This window comes from Vipera ursinii (genome assembly GCF_947247035.1).
Source record: "Vipera ursinii genome assembly, chromosome: Z".
In the NCBI taxonomy this organism is placed as follows: Eukaryota; Metazoa; Chordata; class Lepidosauria; order Squamata; family Viperidae; genus Vipera; species Vipera ursinii.
In genome coordinates this window covers 71719766-71740893 of record NC_139517.1, presented here as the reverse complement: position 1 = coordinate 71740893, position 21128 = coordinate 71719766, and the positions used below count along the sequence as shown (strand labels likewise).

The 21128-nt window shown below is 36.6% G+C and overlaps 1 protein-coding gene across 1 annotated transcript in view; it reads left to right on the top strand.

Annotated features, from left to right (window-relative positions):
* The window catches only part of ITPRID1 (ITPR interacting domain containing 1), a gene marked incomplete at both ends in the record, with an annotated part of 63662 nt that extends 46335 nt beyond the window's left edge, over window positions 1–17327 (top strand). Inside the window, 7 exons of the mRNA XM_083379006.1 lie at window positions 2463–2545; window positions 4531–4990; window positions 5156–5946; window positions 9226–9353; window positions 9953–10064; window positions 12819–13154; window positions 17271–17327. Of these exons, the coding sequence (XP_083235132.1) occupies window positions 2463–2545; window positions 4531–4990; window positions 5156–5946; window positions 9226–9353; window positions 9953–10064; window positions 12819–13154; window positions 17271–17327 (1967 nt within the window). The remainder of the gene's footprint in view (window positions 1–2462; window positions 2546–4530; window positions 4991–5155; window positions 5947–9225; window positions 9354–9952; window positions 10065–12818; window positions 13155–17270) is intronic.
* Between the last annotated feature and the right edge of the window lie 3801 nt (window positions 17328–21128).

The window sequence follows — 21128 nt, the reverse complement described above, 5'->3', positions numbered from 1 at the left end:
CCAGTTGCCAAACCCAACATCAATGTAGCATATCTTTTGGTCTCAAGCAAAATGCCCCTAAGTGTTATCCATGTAGAAACAAAGTTAGGTAAAGTACCGGTATTTTCTTTAACCAAAGTGGTTAGTTCTGCCAGCTCAGCCAATTACATTAATTTCACCATCCGTTCTTCTATTGTGTAGATCTGTGGGCTTTTTCATCTCTGTGCATACAAAAGTATTGGATTCCTAGTGCCGTAGTAATCCAAGGGTTAAACTTCTTAGTGACAGCACCTGAGAGTCACAGTGTAGATTAAATGCCTCCCATCTGTACTTTTCCTTTAAAAAACAACTGAATTGCAAATTCTGTGAATGGCATAGCATTCTGTGTTAATGGGTTGGGTTGGTTTACAGAACATTAGAGTCTGTTTTACAATCTGTGCATGTGTTTGTACATGTTGGACTTCTGGGTGGATTTAGAACTTCTGAAAATGTGTATTGCATTTGAGTTGTTGAATGAATTCTGATGTGTGAGTCTGGGGTGGATGAACGTTCTTTATGTTCAGCTTAAACATGCATTTCTTTTTTTTTCTTCGTTGCTTATATTATTTTTAAATGTTTATAGGGCTGCCCATATTATATCAATAATAAAACATATATATCTATTAAAACCAAAAACATTACAAACCTGGCACCAGAATTTAGCTTCCACATGTAGTCCCTCATTAAATCTTCTCGTCCATCTCACCCTATCCCAGTGCTTGGAGATAATCCAGATTTTAAGTGCTTTCTGGGAGGCTAGGAGAGTAGAGGGCTGCCGAATTTCAAAGAGAAGTTTGTTCCATTGGGCAGGAGATAGCATGGAAAAAAAAATTTAAAAAAATTTCTGGTTTGTATGATCAGAGTTGCTATTCGAAACAGGAGGCTTCTTCTGAGCAGTGACAACCCTGTAGGCTACCACATGTAGAAGGAATCAACTGACTTGGACTGTGAGTGTGTCATAACAACAGGACCACTTAAGACAATGTCTTGAAGATTGAACATTGTCTCCTGTAAGAAGAGCTTGGAGAATTATTTGTCTGAAATGATATAGGGTTTCCTGCTTGAGCAGGGGGTTGGACTAGAAGACCTCCAAGGTCCCTTGTAACTCAGTTATTCCATTTTTCTGTACTTCACCATGTGTACAGTACATGTTTACTGAGAGACTGAGACCCTGAATGAATAGGCTTCAATCTGCAATATGACTCTTTTCATATGCTAAGAAGTAAGTTCATATTGTTACATTTACAGGCAACTCAAATGACAATATTGCGAAATAATGGCCAGTGTTCCGCAACCTCCACAAATTCACCTTTTTTGTTTCTGCATTTTGTGTTCTGTATTGGATATTTGTCTCTTTCTGCCACCTGCTGGCCATTAACCTGTAATACTCCACTTACAGTAGGAATGTGCAGTTAGAATGTGCAGGAAAGACTATTGATATCATAGTTTTTATTATCCTCTGAGGCTGTTGCTGTGCTTATGAATGTTTTCAGCTATCACGTCTCTAAATTTTTCTTTTCAGTTCTGAAATTGTGCTGAATAAATGACTGGGATTATTTTATACTGAGTTTAGAAATTTTCTTTATGAGACAGTGCCTATCCATGATTTCAACATAAATAGATCTTTATGCAATGAGACAATATTTCGCTGACTAGGAGTTCATTTGTGCAAATTAGATATTATTTTCAGGATCCACTGATTTTACTTCTAGGTAAATGTGCATGAGATTTCATCACTGGACTTAATTAATGTTTTGCCTTTGAAATTAATCTCCATTGTTTATAGAATAAGTTATTTTATTTGCTTTTCAGAGCATGAAGGCTTGTATGGTACTATGATCTTTGGTTTTACAATTTTTCCTTTAATGCATAACAGTAATATTATCTTTATTTTACAGCTTTTGACTATCTGAATTAATAAGAAATCATATCAACATGATAAAGCAGAGACAGAAATAAAAACACTTAACAATATAAGTTTGTAATTTAAATATATTGAGTAAAATGTATCCATTTAAGTAGACCAATGCAATCGACATGCCTGATTTAGCTTCCATCAAAATAGCTCCTCCAAATATACTGTGCAGCACCTTCTATTACTTCCTCAGTAGAGCCAAAATAAGGTGGGGAGAAACTTGAATGGATACAGCTCTACCCTGTCAACACTGTGCAATGTTTATACCATCTTATCTTCTGTCTACTTTGGTTTCTTCAAGATAATCCCTTAAGATTTTGGGACACATTTTTGACTTTCTTTTTTTGCTGGGATTTAGCAGGAAGGAGATTTCTAAGAAACATACTTTGACTCTAGGAATAATAAGAAAAAAAGAAACTATATAGGATTTTTGGTTGTTTTACAAGTGCTGCATACTCAAATACCAAAAATAAAAACTCTTAATTTTCTTCTCAACTATTCCATTCATTTTAATTTTTTTTAACAATAGATGCAATAGCAACGAGAACAAGCAGCTGTCAATCAGACAGCAGTGGATTTCTGGAAGATACTCTGGAGCCCTTACCTCTGCAGGTAACTTAGAAATCAGATGCTGAAATCAATTAAAAACTATATTCAGTGCTTGGGGGATACCTTTCTGCTGATTTCTAAGAGGCTCTGTTATTTTCAGAATAAATTTAATTCTGTGTGTCTTTACTAAAATACACTCTTGAGTTCAAAATTTTCAGTGTTCATAATACAATATGTCTTGAGTTTCAACAGTTGCCTGAAAATTTTCTGGGCTATTTTTCCCTAACCCAAAATTTAAATGTATAGTAACTGATCCATGTTAATCTGCCGTGGTCCTTCATTCTAGCTGTAGTTACTTAGCAACAATTTTCTCATCAGTTGCAACCTGTGCTTTTTTTGTAAAAGAAAAAGGTGCCGGAACTCACACATGTCATACAACCCTCCTTGCCTACCCTATAAGGTTCCATCCCAAAAAGGTGCTGGAACTGCATTCTGAGCATTCTATGAGAAAAAAAGCCCTGGTTGCAACACAAAATCTATTCAAATTCTAGATGCCTTGACATATTTCCTGAAGATTCTTCAGTAGGCAACTACTTAATTTTTTTTCCTGAGTGACATTGATTTTTAGTGTATACGTGAAGTGCAATACTGCAAGTGTTGGGGGAGCTGAACCTCATTCATTCCTTCTATTGTTTGCCTCAGAATAACAAAGCAAAAAGGTTTTATCATCTTTAGCATGTTAAACTCTTTTTTAAAGTTATTTATTTTTTTATTTTTTTATTTTATCACATTTATATACCGCCCTTTCCCGAAGGACTCAGGGCGGTTTACAGGGTGAATTAAAAAACAAAGATACAAAAGTTAAAAACAGATTTAAAAAAATTATATTCGTCCCTGCATAAGTAAAACCCCAGTTAAAATTAAGATTAAAGCTAAAATTAGAATTCTCAGCCTGGGCCAGAGAGCTCAAAGAGCCAGGTCTTCAGGTCCCATCAGAATGAACGGAGGTCGGGGGCAGTCCTCAGCTCCACTGGCAGCTGGTTCCAAAGGGCAGGCGCACCCACTGAGAAGGCCCTATCCCTGGGTGTCGTCCGCCGGCAATCTCTTACCGGTGGCACCCTGAGAAGACCCTCCCTGTGGGAGCACACTGGATGAAGGGAGCTTGATGCCGGCAGCAGGTGTTCCCTCAGATATCCCGGACCCAAGCCATTTAGGGCTTTATAGGTCATCACCAGCACCTTGAATCTCACCCGGAGGGCAACCAGGAGCCAATGCAGTTATGTTATGCATAAGAAAGTTGCAAAAACTCTGAGAATCTCCATGATGAGAAAGAATTGCTAAACAATTTTTTTAAAAAACTTTCTAATAAAACTGAGTTTTGGAGGTCGTTTGGATTGGAGTCTCAAGTTGAGAACTAGTGGGTATGGAATTACTGCTCTGGTCTGGAACTGCAACTTGAGCAGACTGCACCTCACTTAGTGTCCTGTGCATGAAACTTATCTACAGTCTTCTTCATAGTGGTCTGTTAGTACTGTGTCTGTATGCTTTATATGATGAAATAATATCAGCCCTATTCCATTAAGTTAAAAAGGGGTGGGTGGGTAGAAAAATATTTAGTACAAATAAACTATTTCTTAGTTTATTATTCTTATAATCTGCCCAATAATTGAAATGTTCTGTGCAGGTTATAGTGTTATCCAAAACTTAATAAAATACTAAAATCATTTTTGAATATACAGGAGAACCTTAATACCATTAATAACTAGGATATAAATTATGAGAAACATTTAAAATTCAGTATAACAGCCACTTAGAATATAACTGACTCAAATATTAAAGATGTCAGATCTAATAAATCGGAGTCATTCTAATTATACTGTTCTGTATGTGTCTTCTCAGAAGTTAAGTTCAGCTGTGACCACTGGCGTTTAATTGCAAGGAAATGGAAATAGATTGCAGCCCAAACTAATTCAATTTTGTTTTCAGTGGAATAACATTGATTTTGCTAAATCTGAATATTTGTTAAGACTCTTTGATTTTCATTTCAGGTTTTACCTTTGCCTATAACCATGAGGGTTAGTTGCAATTCCCATGATTATCAAGAATTTTCACAACATAAGCAAGAATATCTACTTATGACTCAAGATTATCAGCCCCAAATAGACAGGGCTGTCCCTAACATATCAATTGTAGAGAACACCATTTCATTACTGCCCAGCCTGAGTGAACAAAATACTTTACAAGGAGAGGAAATTTTTTATTCCATAAATGAAGATGATATTTCATATGAAACTTACAGTGGACAGTCAGAAAATATTGTCAGGAAATCAGCATATGTGATGGATAAGAATGAAATGCAAAGTAGAAGAGAGCAACAAGAGAAAGAAGATGATTGTTTGGTGCAAGACAGTACTTCAGCTCCAGAAAGGAATAATAGAGGTTCTTTTTCTACAGAGGAAAATTCCATTTCACCTCTAATTGGACTTGGCAGCAGCCAAAATTGTCAGAGTAGAAAAGAACATGAAAAACTTTTGAGAGGAAGAGGAGGAGGAGGAGGAGGAGGAGGGGGGGAAGATGTATGCAGAAGAGATGTTTTAGAAGATACAGTAGGATGTGTAGAAGGAAAATTGTATGAAATGAAGCCTTACAAAAAGTTGGAATTGCCCATTGCAGTTTCAAAAATAACAAGTGAATGTCAAGATACTACTTTCAAGGATGAATTAAAGCATGTGGATACAATAGCCTCTAAAGATGAGTGTATCTGCATGACTGCATCTCCACAAATTGATGCTACTTCAAATAATTGCAGTCTTCAAGGCTCTGGCCTTTCCATTTCCTATGTTAAAAGTAGACAATCTGACTATTTGAATCTATTACAATCAAGTTCAGAACTGGACAAAGATGGGCATGTTCCTGATTCTGAAATAAATGCAAACTCCTTTAAATCTGTTACAATTCAGATGCCTTCAAAACTGACATCAAATAAACAAAGCATATCATTGAGTGAAACTGCCATCAAAGACCTGTCTATGGATTTGTCATCCAAGATGTCCGAATGCCCTAGGAATGAGTCTTTGGTTTTATCAGAGGGAAAATACAAGCAAACAAGAGAAGCTTCTGCTCAAACCCATAAGATGCAAGCGAAGAAAAAAACAATGCCCCCATTTCACTGCTTCCCTTCTTTTCATGGGCATGGTCACTTAATGAAATCTGCTTCTTTAGATACAGGACTTCATAGGGAGTACAGCTCATACTCCCATGAACCTTTGAATACTTGGTGTACCCATCCAATGGCTCACTGTTGCTCTTTGAATTCCCATCACTGTTGCTTTATGAGATCTTTCCCTTTAACTGCAACGTGCAAATTCCCCACAGTGTGCTGGTCTTCTCACAGCCCTATAGAGCTACAGCTTTGGAAAACTCTCAGATTATTGCAGGACTCAGAAGTGAGAAACATTTCTTCGGTGAGTATTGCTGAAGGAAATGTAAATACTGGTTAGTATTTTGTTTCTCTGATGAAAAAAAAATTGTGTTCTGCTAGTAATCAGGTTAGATGTCTGAAATAACAGTGAACCCCAAATTATTTAAGAACAGCAACCAGAATGGTAGAAGAACTGAAAGCTGTATGAGAAATGGTTGAGGAAAATGTTCTTTATGTTTAGCTGTAAGAAATAAGGTCAAGAAGAACAGTTAGCTATCTTCAGTTATCCAAATGTTTCTATGCAATCAGAACTACATTTTATGACTCTGGAGAACAAAACTAATTTGCTTGGTCATAATGGTAAGGAAAAAAAATGTCAGGTAAATATTAGGAGAAATGTTGAGGACTGGTCCACACTGGAATAGAATGCTAGGGGAGTGCTGGACTTTTTTGACCATTGTTATTAAAGCAGAGGCTAGGCAGCCATCAGTGAGATATGTTGCAGAACTTGCACTGAGCAGGGCATTGAATTTAATGAGCCCTAAAGTTTCTTCATCCAATTTTGCAATTCTGTTGTATGAAAACATGCCTCCACTAAGTCCAGTGCTGTCTACCAAGTTCAGTGCTATTCTCTAGTCTAAATGGTGCAACTCTATAAGGCAGGGGTGTCAAACTCAATTTCATTGAGGGCCGCATCAGCATTGCGGTTGCCCTCAGGGGGCCGGGTGGGTATGGCCTGGGTGGGCGTGGCCTACTGGGTGGGCATGGCTAAAGTGCGTATGGCCTACTGGGTGGGTGTGGCCAGCTCTACATTGTTCGCATCAAGGGTGCCTATGGGGGCCTGGGCAGGAGTGGGACAGATCTGAGGGTCTCTGGTTGAAGGAGGGTCTCTGGGCTAGGGCCAAGGCAGTGGGGGCCGTTCCCTCACTGTTTCCAGGATGGCTTCGCGGGCCACATGAAACCACTTTGTGGGCCGGATCTGGCCCCCAGGCCTTGTGTTTGACATGTCTGCTATAAGGTATCAGGTAGAGGGAAATCTCTTTCATTATTTGCTGCCCAACACTCCTTTTTGATGGAGATTCCCAATTTGCTGCCCTTTTTCAACAGATGGGAAGGCTTTCTTGCTCAGCAAAATTAATTAACTTCTGTCATCTTATTCTGACATTCCATAGACTAATTGGAAAACAGAGAATGAGATTCTTTTCCAAGTTTCTTCTATAAACCTGAACACAGAATATTCAAATCTACAACATCTAAATGAATATTGTTATTGATTTTGTATGATTGGAAATTCTGCTTTTTTTCTAAATTACAAATTGTGTAAGTTACCCATATGCAATTCATTGACATGGATTAGATTCTGGTTAAAGCTTGGTTGATCACACAGAGGTTGGTTGTAGAGTCAGTGGGTGTGATCCTACGAGTATAGAGGATTTTTTTTCTACAGAAAGGAGGCAAATTCAGATATTGTATTTACAGTCCCTACATAATCATGTCTTATGGAGAGTCTAAAATTTAAGTCAACATTAATATTTGAAAACCAAATTGTAACTCAGGAAGTCCAATCTCTGTACTGTCGCTTATCTAGGGGAGAGACATGGATTTCTCAGAACTATTTTTAATACATTATTTTTAGGTTATAACTTTGTGGGATTAACCAGAATGTCCACAAGATGGCATTGTAGAAAGAGAGCCATGTTAGTTTAGAGTGGACCTTTTCCAACTAATAAATTTTATTAATAGGCATTAAGTATTTGTCACAGACGCTGCTACACTTCTGATTTTTGCCACAAGATGGCAGTGTTTCATAAATCATTTATAACTAATTGTATTTTTTTAAGTATATGCTCCTGGTGTATTTTTCCATTTTAAAAAAATATTTGTGGAAAGCAGAAATATTTTCCCCACTTTTTTCTCTTTTCCCCACTTAAAAGTGATACTTAATGACACTTCGTTCAATAATTTCGGTAAATAAAACAGTTCAAATGAAATATTTTTTTTTCCTACTCATCTTCCAAGTGTGTAGTGCTATGACTTAAAAAAAACCCTAAAAATGGGGTGTTGTATATAGTGCCTTTTGCTTAGAACTGTGAACATATGACTTCAGGATATAATATCCCGAATGCCCTATAATATCCTAATATTCAGAATATAATAAAGGTAAAGGTAAAGGTTCCCCCGCACATGCATGCTAGTCGTTTCCAACTCTAGGGGCCGGTGCTCATCTCTGTTTCAAAGCCGAAGAGCCAGCACTTGTCCGAGGACGTCTCCGTGGTCATGTGGCCGGCATGACTAGATGCCAAAGGCGCACGGAACGCTGTTACCTTCCCACCGGACTGGTCCCTATTTTTCTACTTGCATTTTTACATGCTTTCGAACTGCTAGGTTGGCAGAAGCTGGGACGAGTAACAGGTGCTCACTCTGTTACGTGGCACTCGGGATTTGACCCGCCAAACTGCCGACCTTCTGATCGACGAGCTCAGCGTCCTAACCCACCTGAGCCACCACGTCCCTTTTCAGAATATAATAGGGAAATAATAATAAAGAAAATCCTCACAGCTTACAGTAGGGGTAGAAATGAGAACTGGCAATAAATTAAAACAGATATTAGTACCCAGAGTGAGACTCTCATACTGAGATTGCATGAGAAAAGAAGGACTGGGTGGGGGGGACATAATAGCAGTATTCCAGTATTTAAGAGGCTGCCACAAAGGAGAAAGTCAATTTATTTTCCAAAGCACCAGAGCACGGGGACAAGAAACAATGGATGGAAACTAATCAAGGAGAGAAGCAACCTGACAGTGAGAACAATTAACCAGTGGAACAGCTTTTGCCTTCAGAAGTTATGGGTACTTCATCACTAGAGGTTTTTAAGAAGAGACTAGACAGTCACTTCTCTGAAATGGTATAGGGTCTCCTGCTTGAGCAGGGGGTTGGACTAGAAGACTTCCAAGGTCCCTTCCAGCTCTATTCTGATTGATTAATTGATTTGATTGATTTTTTGGAGGGTTCCCATAAATGAGTAGAGAATGCTTCTTGATATAGCTGTGTTGCATTAGTTTCAGCAGATTACTATTAAATCAGAATAGTTATTATTCCCCACCATTGACCCTGCTAACCGAGTCCTTATTGTAATTTAGTAATACATGGATAATCATAGTTTCCCCATATTCTTACATTTTTCCTGAAAAGCCTTCGAGTTTATTCTGCCAAAGACTAAAGACTTTCTTGTAGTAACTGCTCAAAATAAGCCTGTCTACCACTTAACTATTCTACTGTAAATACGTAATATGTTGTTGTTTCTTCTTGGTATTGTATTTAGTGTACAGTCCATGAAATTGAAGTTATGAAAAACTCATGCCGGAGGTTTCAAGAAAAGCTGGATGAAATTGAGCAGCACCTAGCAGAACAAGAAGCTTTATTTCCCGATATTCTGTTGAAAGAGGGACGGTAATGACATCACATGTACATGTAGTTGTCATTTTATTGCACATTGCACATTTGTTTTGCTTACATTGTTCCTCAACAAAATGTGTCTGCCCTCTGCATTGTAGAGGACAGTTAGAGCTACAGTATCTTTAAAATAATGTATAAATGTTCACAACAGAATAGTCTCTAAACAAAAATCATTATGGCATAATAGCAAGTGAGATACGTTTTACCTTCTTTCCCACTTGGATCTGCCACTACTACATCTCTCCAATGATTTGATTGTGTGGGGAGGAGGGGGAGAAATTCAGTATTCAGTAAGACTAAAAACCTTTGTTAGTATTTCATTTACAAAAAACTCAGCAGTTAATGTTAGCTGGGCATAATTATCTGCTAAAGTTAAATGTTGCAACTCTGATTCTTATGGCCAAGTGGCATGATCCCATACTGCTCCCAAATGCAATAAATTAATTAGATCAAGCCATCATTTCAAGAAGTTGTATTATACTTTGGCCAACAGGTTTTTTTTAACTTTTGCATTGTGATTAGATTAAGCACCGAGTGCTTTGTTGAGAATTGTGCTGCTACTTTCTCTCTTGTCTCTGTGATATGTTCCACAGAGATGAAAGGCAACGGATGCAGGCCATGCGACAAGCTGTTCGGCAAGAAGTGGCTAAATTGGAATGCCAATTGCAGGGCTGGGCTTGCCAGGCCATTGAGGGAATTCTAACGGTACGCTGTATGAGCAGATTGCCTTTGATTGAATACCGTGTTTTGCATGGGACTATCTGGGTTTTTTTTACTCAGGGTGGAGTTAGGGTGACTGAATGGAGCTGAGCATTCATTGGCTGGATGCCCAATCCTGCTGCCTAGGATTGAATTCTCAACCTTCATAGCGGGAGGCGAGCATCTTCACTTCTAGGTCACTGCGCTGCTTATGGAATATCTTTGAATAATCTTGGGAATATGCTAGTCCCACAATCAGAACCACACACAGGGCACTTCAGAGCAATGTATTTCTGCAGTGTCTTGTGAAAGATTCGGACAGAAATCACAAATGTGTACTAAATATTTTTTTGAGCAATTTTGCTGAGCAATCTTTCAGCTTATTTGGCAGCATATCTCTGATGAACATTTCCTTAAGTTCTTTCTTAGTGTATATGGACTCTATATGGGAAGAACTGAGAGCCAGAACAGGTAAGATTTTTGTTTCTTTCAAACAATAGCAGAGATTTAGGAGATTTTAGAGATTTTATACAGTTCTTTGGAGAATGGCCCTGGAGATTTTGAGTACCCCTCTGAACAGCAATGTCATCTATATTGAAAAAAAATGAAAAAAATATCCATGCCATTTAACTCTTTGAGGAAAGTTTTTTCCCCAGCAATAGTTATATTCCTGCACAACAACTGAAAATTATGAAATTCAACTTAGTCTTTTATGGCCACCATCAAAGAAAGCTATGAATGCTGTAATTTTGTAAAAAGTTACAAATGGTGGGAAATATTTCTAATTTTAGCAAAGAGATGGGGTCTTGAATGAACAACTATACTACTAGCTTAAAGTTTGTTGTATCCCATTCTCTATTTTATTTTAAGATTCTGTTTTCACTTGGGTTACCAGACCTGGCCTTCCAAAAACAAACAAACAAACAAAAAACCCAGCATTACTGAATTTGTTTGCATGATTTTTAATCAATCTAAAGCAGTGGTGGGGAACTAAGGCCCTTTTATGACTTGTGGACTTCAACTCCCAGAATTCCTGAGCCAGCCACAAGTCATAAAGGGGCCGTAGTTCCCCACCTCTGCTCTAAAAAGACTGCAGATATGAAACTGAGGAAACACACATAGCCTGTATTATATTCATCACTATTCATTGGTCATATATAATTTTACAGAATTTTCCATTGCAAAATATATGAGGCACATTATACATTTTTTTTGTAAATGTTTTATTTGTTTTTTTACAATAACAACCTCAGTGCCTGGTGTACAGCGTGTTGTCTTGGTGCATAGATTTTTTAGATACAATTAATATACAATTAATAATAGTTAATAAACAATAATAATCTCTTCTCTGTTCCTTAGCAACTATCTTTTTAAAGATAGAGTTTGTGGAAACAGATTTTTTTTCTTTGTTTCTGGGCATTGTCTTTAATGTGCTATATTCTCATTGTCCACTAGATGTCAGCAAATATTTATTTTCCAGCTCTTTCAGACAAAAAGTTCTTATTATTTTTTTCTTTTTTGTGTAATTCAATCAAAGTCATTAGAATATAATCTTAGCAGTTTGTTTTAGTTTCTAAATTTGATCAGATTGTAGTAATTTGAATTTAATTTCAGTAAGGTTCTTTCCTCCTTAAAGGTTAATTCACCGCTTCCATCTATGGGGGAATCGGAATGTAGTCCCCTCCCCTCACTTTTGGAGGTTGTTTGCTTTGGAGATTTTCCCAGGGACTAGTTGTGAAATAAGGGAGAGAAGATCAAATACTCTCACCAGTTCCATGCATGCTGTTCATCATTGTTCTTGGTAGTGCTCTTGGACTTTGGCTGCAGTAGCTTGGGCTAGACCAGACATGTCAAACTCTCAACGTCATGTGAAGTTGCATGACGTATCAGAGCTTTTTCTCCATTGCTGGCAATGGAGTGGGCCGGTTTCCTGATGACGCGTCTGGCCTGTGGGCCAGCAGTTTGACACCCCTGGACTAGACCCTGGCATGAGGCTAGCCTTTCTCCTGTCAGATTCAGAGAGCTTTCCCCAGATCAAACAAAGTGATTGCTGTTGCTTCATGATCAACGGAGTGCCCCTCCTTCCCAGTCACCTCTGTGGTGTGACTTCAGACCCATCTAGGGTCCCCCTGGCAAGGTGAAATTAGCCATGTGGAGTGGAGGTCTGCTCTTACATGGCCATGCACTATGAGTGCAAACCAGAAGTCAGCTTTCTGAATCTTTTAAATAAAACAAAATAGCCAAATAATATAAATTTTATTTTATTTGTTTAAATTTATTTAATTTATTTAAAATCAGTAAAGTAAGCATACAAAGTACATAAATAAAACAAAATAGCCAAATTTCCCATATGTTTGAAGATAATGCTTCCCAACATTCATATAATAACAATGGTTCTAATTTCTCATTTTCAAAGAGAGGGGGGTTGTATTATAAAAGACAGACCAAAGCCCTGCACAGTTGTGTGGAGTGGCTATGTATGAACTCTTATCAAATTTGGCCTGGAAACCTCTGGACAACAACTAGATGGCAATGTCTGTCTGGCTGTCTGTCTCTGCTAGATTTTTATAGCTTTCCAGCACAAAAATAATAAGCCCAATATATATATTTATTTATATACATATAAATCCTGTGTCTCAGTTAAATAACAGTTCCCATTGGCTAGTTCTTACACACTGACAGTCAGTCAGTCTGTTTCTGTCTGTCTGTCTGTCATCTCCTACCTTTGTTATAGTTAGCTAATAACTTTTTTTTTTGCAGCAACTGGATCAACTATTAAGCACACAGTCTTCTTTATGCTCAGAATTTGGAATTTCTGATTCATGGGAAAAAAATGAAGATAAGACTGGACAGTCCTTTCCTGTTTTCTGCGCTCGAGCTGGATGTGTTAAAGGGATCCGACACAGGCCTCCAGCCAGAAGTGAAACAATCCCATCAAGTCCTTCAGCTACTTTCACCAGACAAAATAAGCTGCATGCCTCAGCTTTAGCAACTGAGACCAGCTTGGTGTTAGTTCCCAAGGAGCTTCACAAGAATAAAAAAGAAAGTAAAGGTCCCTCTCAGCCCAAAATAAACTTCAAGGGCATTATACAGAATGTAAGGATTGCTCCTCGATGCTTCTGGTTCCTAGAGTGGAGATGGATGTATTAAATTAAATTAAATTAAATGTAAAGATTTTTCTAAAATTTCTACCAATAATAATCACATCAATATCATGCTTCTTTTTGATGGTCATCTTGGTTGCCTCGTCATGAATCCTGTTTACAATTCTTATTTAAATTTATTTTCCCTACAATGTTCAAAACATTCTTACTGGTCAAAATTTTCCCAGAGTTAATTACCTTAAAGTATTTAAATCTATTTTCATGTCTTAAAAAGTAAGTAAGAAAAAGACACAAAAGAAAAACACAGAAAAAGAAAAGACAAGAGAAAGAGAGAGAGACAAAAGGCGGGAGAGAAAAATAAGAAAATAATATACTACTTAAAATACATATCCCTCTTGAACTAGTATACACCTATTTCCAATTTTTTTGTGTTCTTTTTACCCATAATTAAACCTATGTTTAATCTTTAAATGTTCCATTTAATAAATCCAATCATCTAATCTTTTAACTCTATTCCAAAAAAAAAATTCTTTTTAGTTATCCATTGGAATTTTCTTAAACTCAATTACATTTAAATATCTAAAACATTTCCTTTATATTGATCATCCCAAACTTTTTTTAATTTCTCATATCAAAAAACAAAAGAAAAAAGAAAAAAAGAAAAAATACTGTCATACTTGGAGGGTTCATCCCTCTTAAACTAAAATCTTTCTATTTCTTCAACCATATTCAAACAGCTGTTTAATTTTTAAATATTCCCTCTGATACACCCGATCATCTAATTCCTTAATTCTCACTTTAGCCCTCTTCTTTTGCCAAGCAAATTTCCCAATCAATATATTCCATTGAATCAAAGAGTCTTTCCATAATCTTGTAAATGTTGTTGTGGATATAGTAGGGAAATCAAACATCATGTCTTTGTAAAAAGATCTTGCCCCTTCATATTCATTGACGATTTCTCTGATTTTTCCTTGTCTTCCCATTTCTTGTGGTACTCCCAACAGCTCAGCAATCTATTTTGTCAAATCTTTTTCTTTATCCTCAAATTTACTTTGCAGTCTTAAAGTACAAGTTATCTTTTCCATGTTCAATGTTTCTTGTAAGTCCTTCTCCACTTGAGTCTCTACTAATTTATATTCAGTTATCTGCTTTACATGACCTCTCTCTTTTTGTTTTCTGATCATTTAATGTTGTGACATTAAATTGAGAATGCATTCATTTAAATTTTCAAATTCATTTTTAATTTCCTCATGGTTTGAAATTAATTTCATTTGCATTTGTTGTAACAGAACATACATTTCCTCCTGGTAAGTATTTATTTTTTTCTTGATGTTCTTTCTGGAGAACTCTGATGCTCCATAATGACCGAAAATCCTTTCTCTGCCAATCACTTTAAAGTCACAATTTAAAAATATTTATAATCCAGGAAGGTCAATTTTTTTCTAAGTTTTATAGTTCTCACTTTGTAGATAGTCCACAATGTTTTCTTTTCTTTTGTTGCAGCTGCTCTTTGTTTAATCAAAGTCCTGAAGGTCACTATGGGCTTTTCTTTCTGGACTGTATATTTAGGGCAGTATTTTCATCCACCACTAGATGTCAGCACCAGTCCATCTTTCAATTTTCTGTATTTTTTCCACCATAAACTTAATTCACCACTTCCATTTAGAGGAGGGTGGAGCAAAGATCTCTTTTTTTCCCCCTCACTTTCGGAGGATTTTTACTTCTGGGTTTTTTTTCTCCCCCCCCCAGGAAATCAGTCATGTAGAAGAGAGAGAACCAATATACTTACCCAGTGCACTCACACTGTTTAGAATCATGCTTAATTTAGTGCTTTTTGGCTTCGGCTGCATGTAGCTTGGGCTAGAGCACAGGTCTGCAACCTGCGGCTCCGGAGCCACATGCGGCTCTTTCAGCTGTCTCCTGCGGCTCCCAGTCCTCTGCCATGTGCAGTCCCCCCCAAGAAAAAGTGGGAGTAAAAAAGTTCAACCAATCAATTCAAATATGCAGGGTAGGTGCATATCTCGCCTTGGCTCCACTCTTCAGTCAAACCCTGTTCTGCGCATGTACGCACATGTGCACACATTTTTTGTGGCTCCCAGTTTTTCCTTTTGTGAGGGAACCAGTTCCGAGTGGCTCTTTCACTGTTTCAGGTTGCTGACCCCTGGGCTAGAGTCACAAATGACGCTAGCCTTATTTCTGTCAGTTTTTGGAGAGCTTTCCCCAGATGTCTGGATTGACCACCATTTCCCCAGGATCGACGGGGCTTCCCTCCTTCCTTGACACCTCTCCAGGGTGGCTTTGGACCATTTAGGGTCCCCAAATAGAGAGAAATCAGCCATAGGGCTCAGATCTTCATGATCCCTTGGCTGTCGTGCTAGCTGCATAGAACCGAAAGCCAAGTTTTCTGTTCTTTGGATGTGCATTAGGGGCATAGAGAGGAAGACTTATTGTTAAGAAAGTGAGTGCTTAGATAGTCTGTATTTATGCAATGGATGTGCCCAGGTATAGTATTTTACATAATATTTATACAATTTATGTTTGCTTCATCCAAAAAAGGGAAGCTATAAGATGAAAAAGTGATTGTAGGGAAGATGTAATACTATTGTTGCATTGTAAACTCTGCCCCCTTTTTACATACAGTATGTCATGATGCTTACAGGTTCTTAAAGGGTGGAGCTTGGATATCTTTATACACATTTTATATCTTGACTTAATCATGGCTACTTTTATGGATGCCTCTGAGAGTGAAATATAACTTGAAATTTCATATCAATGAAACTATGCAGAAACTTTTCACTTTGGTTAAAATATTGTATGGATGGCACTAGCTGAATAAACAACAGTGGTGCTCAAATCCACTTCATGTACCACCAGTTGCCCATCCATACTCTAAAGCATCTTACACATCTTGTGTATTACTATGTAACATCTTCTTTGCTCTCTAATTGGTACAAATAAAGCAATCATTGGTCCCTTATGGGTCTTAGAAGTATGTTCAACAGACTATAAGATAAATAAAGTAAACTGGATTTCCCTTCAAGGGAAATTCCCTGATCTCAAAAGGAAAACATTTCTTTTTAGACCCTGTAAAAATTTTGACAGCTTTCACTTCTAGCAGCAGAAAGAGAAAAATGGAGCGTTAATAGGAAGTGCTTGAATATGTTAAGGAAGCTTTTCTTCTGAAAAAATTCAGAATCCCCAAATGTATCTTCAGTTCGAATATGTGGAGCAAATTCAGATTACATCTTCACTTGCTGGTCTTCTTAAATTACTTTATACCCTATCTTCAAATTTTTGCAGGCCATTCAAATATAATAATTATTTCTGAGAGCATCCCAATCTTACTATAGTTATTTAATTCTAGTCTTAAAGTAATTACATTGGAGTACATTTACCAGAATTCTCAGCCAATGTGGGAAGAATTGGGAAATAGAAATAAAGGATTTGACTACTTATCTGCCACTATGAACTGAGCTAAATATCAGTTCTGTGCAACACAAACATCTATAGATAGAAGTAATATGCTTCTGCACTTTAAGAGCATCAGTTGCATATTTACAAATTATCATTGAAACAGAATGCAGAGTTTGCATATTTCCTAACTCATATTGCATTGACAATCATTAAATTTGGTGTTTGAATCTTGGTTTGAGAATATTATTTTTACATACAACTTTTCATTTTCTGATTTGGAATGTTGTAGAAGGGAGGTTTGTGTAGGGATCAAGGGAGCTGCTCAGCAATATATTTCCAGGAAGAACAATTGATTCATTTGAAGGCCTTTATCATTCTCTCCCTTTCCTCCATTGCCAGCCTTAATAAATGCTGGCACCTTTAGCAGAAACGAGCTATTTTAGCCATTGTTATTTGCAGTGCTTTTTTTTGTAAAAGAAAAAGGTGCCGGAACTCACACATGTCATACAACCCGCCTTGTCTACCCTACAAGGTTCCATCCAAAAAAGGTGTTGGAACTCCGTTCTGAGCGTTCTATGACAAAAAAAGCCCTGGTTATTTGTCTATCCCTTGTGACTGTAGGTAGATATCCACATTTGCAACTGTTAATCTATTCATTTCTAACTTTTGTCTTATTATTTCTAATTTTTATTAGCTGAAAAGATCTTTCCGAAGTTCTTCAAATAATGATGCATTAGAAGGAAGGGAATGATGGAAACCATTCGGCTTGAAGCATTATTTTCTAGAAGAAAAAACATTTGAACCTCTTCAAAGAAATGGAACTAAGCTGCTGTACTATGTGACATTTTTCCTTAATGTCCTTGGTTTCATGAGTGAATATATTGAAACAACATGGGAAAAGACCTGATAATGATTTTATAAAATAAATTACAGAGCTATCAGTATAAAAACCAACAGATCTATTCTGAATAAGGAAGTGATAAGAAAAATATCCTTTATCAAAAACTCTGTTTCAATTCCTTTATTGATATTGGATTTTTATTTTTATTTTTTAAAAACAGACTTTACATATAAGATTGATGCTAACAAGATAATGCAAGATAATTAAATATAGCGTAGCCTCTTCCAAGAATTTTCTGATCTCTGAACAGTTTTTCTCCTGATATTAAGCACCCTCTACTGGTGCTAGTTTAAAACAGCATGAGCATGAATTAATGGTTAATGGGCAATTGTTATGGCTGATTTCCATCACAAGGAATAAAATAAGAAAACTTGTTTTTGCTGCAAGAATGTGATGCTCAGGTTTCTTTTGAGAAAATCTGTACATTTTACATTATTTTATTTTACTGTCTTGAAATTACTAATTTTATCACTGAATATATTTAAAACAAAAACATATATGGAAAACATACTATATACAGATCTTAACTCAATGTTGATATAAACCTCCTTCAAAATGTTAGGTCACCTTTCTAATATCCTTGTAACCCATCCCCTCAGTTTTTAAAAGTTGTCCTTATTGATTTCTAATAATATTTTTATGTTGCATCTTACAGCCAATCAGGTCAGCAATATTCCTCAGGATTAAACTTTTCATCAGTTGTTACTTGTCCAAATAAATGTATCTCAAATGTTATTCCTAAAATTTTAGATTTTTACAAGTTAACATTCCCCAAGTGTTATTATTGTAAGAGAGCTATTATAATACTGTGAATTTAGTACTAAAGAAAACCTCAGATATATATATTTTTGTCATGTTCAGGCCTATTGTGCTAGTTTCACAAATCCATGTACATCCTTTTTTTCTGTTTCTGAACTGGAGATATGTGCCTGCCCAGCTGCAACGTAGTTTTGTGATAGCTAATGCTGCCTTAAAGCTGATGTGCATTTTGGCAAACTTAATTGACAATAAAGATTAGTTGATTAAAGTGAAAAATGGCATTAGTGTCTTCATTATTTTTGAAACATCTAAATACCCTGCATGTATAAATCCATTCTTATTCCATAGAAATTTCTGTAACTAAAGAGTAAGGAATTATAATAAGTTGCCTTCATAACTGTTTCAAATCATACCTGACTTCTAAGAAAAGCATTGCAATTTCTTCCTTATTCCATCCAATGTAATACTGCACTCAGTGTGAGCCACTGAGTATTTTTCAAACATATCAACCATTTGGGCAGCTTTAAGAGCATATGACTTTTGACATCAACATTAGCCCAGCTGTTGCTCCATGGCAACCATAATGGGAATGGAGATGTAAAGGAGCACATGACACTGTTTGGCTGCTGTACAAGCAATGTTAAAATTTTATCTATCAGACTCTTCTATTCCATAACAGATTTCATGCATTAGTCTAAACTAAACTAAGTAACATATATTGTAATTTAAAGCAATGTATTAATTTCCAGTTTTCTTACCTTCTGCAGTTTATAGCAAAGGTTCCAAGGACATCATAATGGAACCATGTGAAACAATTCATTATTTCTTGGAATAAGCCCTTAAGAATACCCTCTTAAGGACTGAATTATCCTTTATTTAACCTTGAATGACTGTATTCAAGTTTACATTGGGCATTGTTTTACTGTTACTATTTCCACAGTTTGTATTTTTATGGGTCTTCACTTTTTGTTAAACAATATTGAAAGACAAACTGGAACTGCTTATATTTAATATCACTTCATATTGGTAATGCTATAGATCATATTCTGTTTAAACAAATAGAAACAGATGTCTGAAAGCTGATTGAATTAAACAACACAAGGAGTGAGCTTTGTATAAAAACCTGATTTGGGATATCTGCCAAGGAGAGTTCAAAGGCTGTTAAAAAAAAAACTTCCTGGAGTTGTCCCTAAGCAAAGTCAAAAGGATGTCAAATTGCAGTTTCACACTATGGTTATAAATCTAGAAAGTTAAAATAGAAACAGTACTATTGACTTTTGGCTTACATTATTCTACTTTAAAGAATTAAGAATTCTAGTAAGATTTGATTCATTTAAATTAAACACTTCCTTTCCAGTTACTTTCTGGTCAATTGCCATCGCAGACCTTTAGGACAGTTTCATTGCTGATGGCTATATTATACTGTAACTAAGCCGAATTACATATAATGAATGGCATTCTTTCCCTCTCTGTTCTCATTTTCATTGCCCTTCATTTCATTCATTACATGCAACAAATTTTAGATCACTTCTCCATAATCTCCAAGTATGTCCCTTCAACTCATAGCATGCGTATATACCAGGGGTCGGCAACCTCGGCTCTTTTATGACTCGTGGACTTCAACTCCCAGAATTCCTGAGCCAGCTATGCTGGCTCAGGAATTCTGGGAGTTGAAGTCCACGAGTCATAAAAGAGCCGAGGTTGCCGACCCCTGGTATATACAGTGCCTATTCTTCTTCACCTGGGTCTAGCCAGCACCCTGAGGCTACTGTGGCTCCATTGCAAGAATCAATCTCTTTGTTACCTTCTTGGGGTTGCATGGATTTTTGAAGCCATGCTAACTTTCCCTGTAGTTTGTTAAAATTGCACTAAAACATTATCCCATAAAGTTCCTTGTTTTCCCTCATGTTTCTTTTCCACAGTGGTGAAAAATATAAACAACAACAAAATCTCTGAACAACTTGCTACCATCTACAGGTATGATGAAGCCACTACTACTTAGAACAGTCAGAAAGCATGAGGTATTCTGGCACTTTCACTTAAGAAGGGAGGTGAAAGGAAATGGGAGTTAGAACAATGGGGAACCACCCATCTGATAGAAAACATGGCAACACAATCTTTCTTGCATTTCTCAGACCAGGAACAGATCTGATTAAATTCTGCAGTCAATTAATCCAATGTTCAGAAACTACCCAAACCTCCACAAACTAACTTTGCCACTATGTGCAGAAGAACCATTAGATTCTGAGGTGTTTTTTTTAAAAAAATCTCCTTTAGAGATACTACATCAGACCAATTATTTCCCATATTAATTAAATGGTTATAAACCTGAGAATTGTACTCTTGGATTTGTGCTTCCCAGTAACTTGCATTGACAAACATACTGCCTTAGATTCTACAAGGAAACTAAGCCACTGTGTTTGATCCAACTACTTTTGGTTTTCTACCAATCCTAACTCAGAGTAGAGGAAAAGAATTCAACAAGTGTTATGATGGGTGTTTTGAGCTTCTGGATGGAAAATAAAATATATATCCCATAAATAAATAACATGTAATAACATTGTGTAGTAATTTGGATTTGCAGGGAGAAATTTGCTTCACTAGATTGTTTTTTTTTTGTTTTTTTGTTTTGTTTTTTGAGATAATGGTGACATCTCAGATACGATACACAAATTGCAAGTGTGCTGGTACCAAAGAGTTGCGTAAAGACATTAAGATTTTGACAGTTTTATTTTTAATGCTTTGGGGAATTTTTTTCAGCAGCCCCAGATTCCTGTTTTCTCACTGCCAGTCAGACTGCATCATCATATAATGTACAGTATATGCAATTATATGTTCCCCCGATATATCACCTTTCCACTTGTTTACACTGAACTGCATTTATTTACTATT